Raw genomic sequence first — 6,000 nt, 5'->3', positions numbered from 1 at the left:
GAAAGTTGTTTTAAATTTCATGCTCTATCCAATCCATGAAAGTTTAATTTTGACTTTACTTTCCCTGAAACAGTGAGTTAGGATGCTGAGGGATATTAAGTAATTTACGAAAAATATAGAAAATATCTGGAAAAAACAATAAAGCTTAATTCAATAAAATAATCCCTAACTGCCTGTTACTGACAGAGTGCTACCTAATTATAACTTGTATAAGGTCCATGTACTGTATATATGCAGCAAATTGTAAAACATCATACTAAGACAGTTCAACATTTACTGTTCTCAACATCAATGCAAGTTACAACGCCTGCAAATTGTTTAACTTAGTCATTTTTATCTGGAATTCAATCAAATATGTCACTTCATTTTTAAACACTTGAAATATTTAATGAACAAAATGCAAATGAAGCCGAAAAAAACAGCATTACAGCAAAGTGTAACATAAAACGCCTTGTTAGATATTTAGTGTCCTACATAACCTTTATGAATATGTGACCTTTCCTTTGCTGAAAAACTTGGCTCTGTTCAATGAAAACATCTGTTCCCTTTGCAGGTACACTTAAGAAGACCTTTCTCTCAGTTGGATTTGGGACCCATTTTGTGAGCACTTTTAAATGGGCTTCTGGTCTGGCAACAGCAAGCTTACTCTCAATAACCCCCTTCCAGCAAGGCAGAGCAGTGGACTGCTGTGAGGACTATTTCAATCATGTCATCGAATCTCATCATGTGGAGAGGGGGGCCTGAATGAGGCATCTGCAGAATTCCCACAATGCAGTGGCTTCACAATGCTGACAGATGCATCTGTCATCTTACACCTTCAACTAACCTGATGTGCGCTGGCTTGACACAGTAAAGCTGTCCGCAAGCGACTGCAGCTCTCTCATGGCGTTATCATAAGATTCTTCCACACAAGAATGGCGGTCATTCGACTGCAATGGAGACACACAGGAGATAAAAAATATAAACTTTTTAAATGATAACGGCCAGTATAAAGTACGGGTTATTCTTTTAACTTTTTAGTGAACACATTTTAAACTATATATGAGAAAAGCTTTATTTCTTGATAAGTGAGGTCTGATACCCAGTACAGCAAATATATAAATCTATATATTTTTTTATTAAACAAATAAATATACATTCAAGGCCAAATATTTCTTGGAAAAAATGTTTGTTTTTTTTATTACAACAGTATGTGTTAATATCGACCACTATTTCATCAACATTTTAAAAATTAGTGACAATTTTGTTTGTTTGTTTTTATATAAAAAAGGCATTTTAAATTATACTGTATTACAGTTTTTTAATGCAAGTTCATGCGCTGAAAAAAAAAAAATGGTAGGACGTAGGAGTTAGTGATCATACTTTACCCGCTAAAATAACAACTATATAAAAGTTTCAGTGTAAACAGATTTTACTTTAATGTGAAAGTCAAAATTCACTTTTGTCGAATGAAACAGAGCGTGCAATTTGTCTTTTTAGATTTACTTATGTTACCAAATATACTTTGTTCAATTTTTTTCTTTCTTGATATCCTTTTTGAAAAGCATACTTAAGTAGGCTCGGAAAGCACTTCTCGGGGCTAGATGGTGGTTACTGCCTAAGCACATATTGCCTATTGGTATTGGCTCACTGATGAGTTCAGCTAGCTCCCATAAATGCATTACTTCCTTAGAGCTGACTTTAACTATGCGTTTAACCCAGTTGCATGAGTTAAACACAGAGTTATTTGCAAGCAATAATAAAATACTCTGCCCGTAAATATTTTTTTTTCGGACTAAAACATATTTACAATATATTTAAATGTTTCCCTCACGTATGGATAAAAGAAAATCTGAATACAATGTACCTTTAAAAAATAAAAATAAAAACAGCTTGCCTTTTTAACTGAAAATTTAAAGTGCTCTACAAACTATAAAAAATTGCCATTTATAGCTGTTTTTACTAACCATAGCAAAGAAAAGTAGATGAATTGTTGACAGAGTACAAATAGACAGTGGTGTCTATTTAAAAGACAACAACGGTATCAGAATCATTCTTACCAGCGCAAGCTCATGTTCCAACTTGACACAGATTTCTTCTTTATTCTTGAGGTTGGAGGAGAGGTCTGTAACTATCTGTTTTTTTTTCATCAAGTTCTAATTTCAGCTGAATCATTGAAATTGAAAAATCTTCCTCTGACCTGAAGTAAAACAATAAATAACAATGCACTTAACTGAAAACTAAATTACCGCACGTGAAATGAGCCTATAATTAATGGGTAACTTAAAACATAAAGCAGAATTTAGATTTGATATATATATGTGTCTGTTCACCACATTTGTGTAAAATACAAGGAAATGTATTCATATCCTTTGTAGTGGCTAAAACCTAATATTCATATCAAGTTAATAAGCACATTTATGACAGAGGTTATTTAATGATATTGCTGTCCTGTGCTTACTAAATATATAGCATAATCATCACAGCCCTCAGTTTTTCAAGGAAGCTAAAATGGCTGATGGGTCAAGTTAGGAAAGCAGCAAATCAAAATACTACTAGAATATGATTGTCTGTTACTAGGGACAACTTGATTTAGGAATGATTGGAGCAGAAAGTATTATTAGTAGATATGTGCATATGGTCATATATGTGTTATACTCTATTGGACACTGTAGTAATTAGTGAATAACATGTCTGTTAAACACATAGTTAAAGTACCGCTCAGGAGATGCAGAGCACTGTTTGTCCCAAGAAGAAACTGCCACTGATGCCTAACAAGTTTTTATGTCGAATGAACACATCAGAACTCATAGTAAGTGATTTTATGATACATATATGTAATAAGTATAATTTTGGATTACAATTTCTTGTTGAATTCAGACTTAATATCTAAACAAGTTTCTTGGGACAAGTAAAACTAACTGGAGATGATATCTCTCTGAACAGAGCTTCATAGGATTAAACCAGTTTCAATCTCCTTGCAAATATGTACTAAACTGGAAAACAACAGATAGTATCTCTGAACAGAACTTCCAAGTATGTCCTTATCACAGAGTATACAATAAAATATATCAACTTGTATAGGAATGTTACTATACACAAGTGATACTGAAGGGGGCGCTCACTAAGTATAATACAATACAAAAATCAATGTATTATAAACAGAGATTGCACAATCCCAAGGAATAAGAACACCCAGCAAGTCGTCACTCCGATGAAAGGACCCTGAGTCCCGCAAGAGCTAAAACAACAGAAGAAAACAAGAGGCGCCACATAGGGTGAGTATATCAAGGTGAGGAATGGAGACACTAAAATGATAACAAGTGGCAACTCACATTTCGAAGGGCACTACATGTAGTGCACATGTGGCAGAATAGAGCATACCAGTCCCTCCAGCGAGACAAACCCAGGCTTCAACAGCAGTAAGTCAGGAACAGCAGTTTGCACCAAGCCAACACCACAATGCAGATTCATTCAACAGGGCAGAGTGGGGTTCCGAGTGACGTCAGTCACGTATTCAGCTCCGTCAGCTTCTAATTACAGCTTCAGACCACACTCTGCATCTCAAAAAGCGAATTCAAAATCCAATAGAATGTTAGTTCGGTAGTAAGAGAAACCACAGAGCCAATAAAATGGAAAGAAGTTCCTTTGTAGTAAATAAAACATTTATTTGAACAAGCGACGCGTTTCTCAGTAGTTACATCCACCGTTTCATCAGGCTTGTATTAAAGAAAACAAACACAGACTTATATTGAGACATAAAGTCTGCCTACCAATTACATGCACATGTGAAATAATTAACATACATGTACATAGGAGGCGTGTGTTTGAAACATAGTAATTATACAATAATAAGAACAGTTAAAACCTATAGTAAAAACAATGTTAAAAACAAAGGAACTATAATAAAAGTTGCGAACTAAAAGGTATTGAGACCCCAATAGTATATACTCTAAGAAAAGGTTATGATAAAATATAAAGTAACGTACATTAAGGGTATAACCAATAAAATTTCATTGGAAGTGTAATAAAGAATTCTCTGTACAGAAAGATTGTAATAAGTATGTGCCAAATGGATGTTACCCATAAAGGATGGTATAAATCATGAACAATATATTTGAAAGTGTGTGTGTCCGATCTATCATTCTAAAAAGGACATGCTTTCAAAGTGAAAAAAGGATTATGTGTATGGATATAGAATAGTGAATATACACTAATATAGAAAATTAAAGTCTAGTGTATACTGATAGAGCATAATTGTGTAGACTATACTATAAAGTGGAAGTAGAAAAACTTCTATTTGATAATAAAATAATTGTAATAGAACAATAAAATGTAATATGTCGTTTAATTGTCAAAATACATTCACTCTAATTTAATGAGTGTAAATAATTGTGTATAATAGTGAAAAAAGAAGATGGTGTAATAAAAGTGAAATGGGTATAATTATATCCGAAAAGTGAGTGGGAATGATAGATACTATTAAGACTGTATGTGGTAGCATCCTCAAATAAGTAGCAAAATAATGCCTTCAAGTATCAAAAGCTGCAAGATCCACACTAATATTGAGACCTACTGGACTAAGAGTTTGTAATTTATAAATCTAGTAGGTCTCTCTTTGTCTTAAACGGTTAAATCTATTGTAGTTCAAGGAAGGCAAAATATGTTCAGTGGGGGAAATAGTAAAAATGTTAGTGTTGCCTTTATGTTTTTTTAGGCAATGAGCAACTACACTGTGTGGTTTAATTTGTTTTTTCATATTGTACAAGTGTTCATTCCACCTAGTTCTGACAGTGCGGCAGGTGCGCCCTACATTTTGAACCCCACAAATGCAAGTGAGTAAATAAATGACGTATTCAGAGGAACAATCTATCCTTCTGGTTATAGGAAAAATATATTGATTGGAATTAGATTGAAACAAGTTTTTTGTGTGTTACAAAATTGCACATATTGCAACTTATTTTGTTACATTTATAACTTACCTTCTTCACTAATAGGGGATGAGCAGGTCTAAAACTATTTAGTCTTTTTTTTTTAAATAATTCCTTTTTTACCTACTACAATTTTACTGGGTGCCAACTTGTTTTTTATTGTTTCAGCCCTTTTGAAGACACATCTGGGTTTCTCACCTATAAGGTCTTTCGGGATCAGATCTTTAAGTAACAGATTCCAATGTTTACATATTCTATGATTAGAAGTGAATTTAGTGATGAACATCATCGCGGGTTTGTCTTTATTGTGACTTTGGTCATTCATCTTTTTGTGAATCAGTGTATTATCTCTATCCAGTGCTCTAGCCCAGTGCTCTTGCATGCATTAGATTTTCTGGGTACCCTTTGTCTATAAACCATTGTGTTAAAATATCACTTTGAAGATCAAAATCTCCTGAAGAACTACAATTTCTCTGTATTCTATAATATTATCTATATGGGACGTAATTTTCTCACAGACGATGGTAATTGCTAAAAAAATGTAGATAGCTATTGCTATCAACTGGGTTAAAGTGAGTCTTTGAGCCTATTGTGCCATCTGGATTAGAAAACAAAACTAAATCTAAAAAAAACATAGATACTTTATCTGATTAATAGGTAAAAGACAAACCCATATTATTGTTATTTAAATGTGATGGGAAAGAGGATGCAAAATCTGTGTCACGCTCAAAAATAAAAATAAAATCATCTATATAACGTCCATAGAAAACCAGATTTGCCCCATGGGGTGAGCTATAGATGTATTTGTGCTCAAAATACCCCATATATAAGTTGGCAAAACTTGGAGCAAATCTGGTTCCCATGGCCGTTCGTCTGCCTTGAGAAAAAACTGATCTTGGTACAGAAAATAAATATGCGTTAAAATAAACATAATCAGATTGAGTAAAAACTCACTTTGTATGGAAGACATATATGGATTTTAGTTAAAAAAAAAACATCTGATGGCATCAAGCCCCAATAAATGTGGTATATTAGAGTAAAGTGAGTTGACATCATAGGTCATCCAAGTGTGTTTATCTGTAAATTATAT

General features: G+C 33.4%; 1 protein-coding gene across 1 annotated transcript in view; it reads right to left on the bottom strand.

Moving 5' to 3' along the window:
* Positions 1 to 6,000, bottom strand: part of CCDC171 (coiled-coil domain containing 171) — an 849,190-nt gene that overhangs the window by 748,742 nt on the left and 94,448 nt on the right. Inside the window, 3 exon segments of the mRNA XM_053700001.1 lie at positions 827 to 929; positions 2,040 to 2,123; positions 2,125 to 2,179. Coding sequence (XP_053555976.1) covers positions 827 to 929; positions 2,040 to 2,123; positions 2,125 to 2,179 — 242 coding nt within the window.

The sequence above is a fragment of the Bombina bombina genome, chromosome 2, assembly GCF_027579735.1.
Source record: "Bombina bombina isolate aBomBom1 chromosome 2, aBomBom1.pri, whole genome shotgun sequence".
NCBI lineage: Eukaryota > Metazoa > Chordata > Amphibia > Anura > Bombinatoridae > Bombina > Bombina bombina.
Note: the sequence above shows the minus strand (reverse complement) of the source record. Positions and strands in the feature narration are given on the sequence as shown.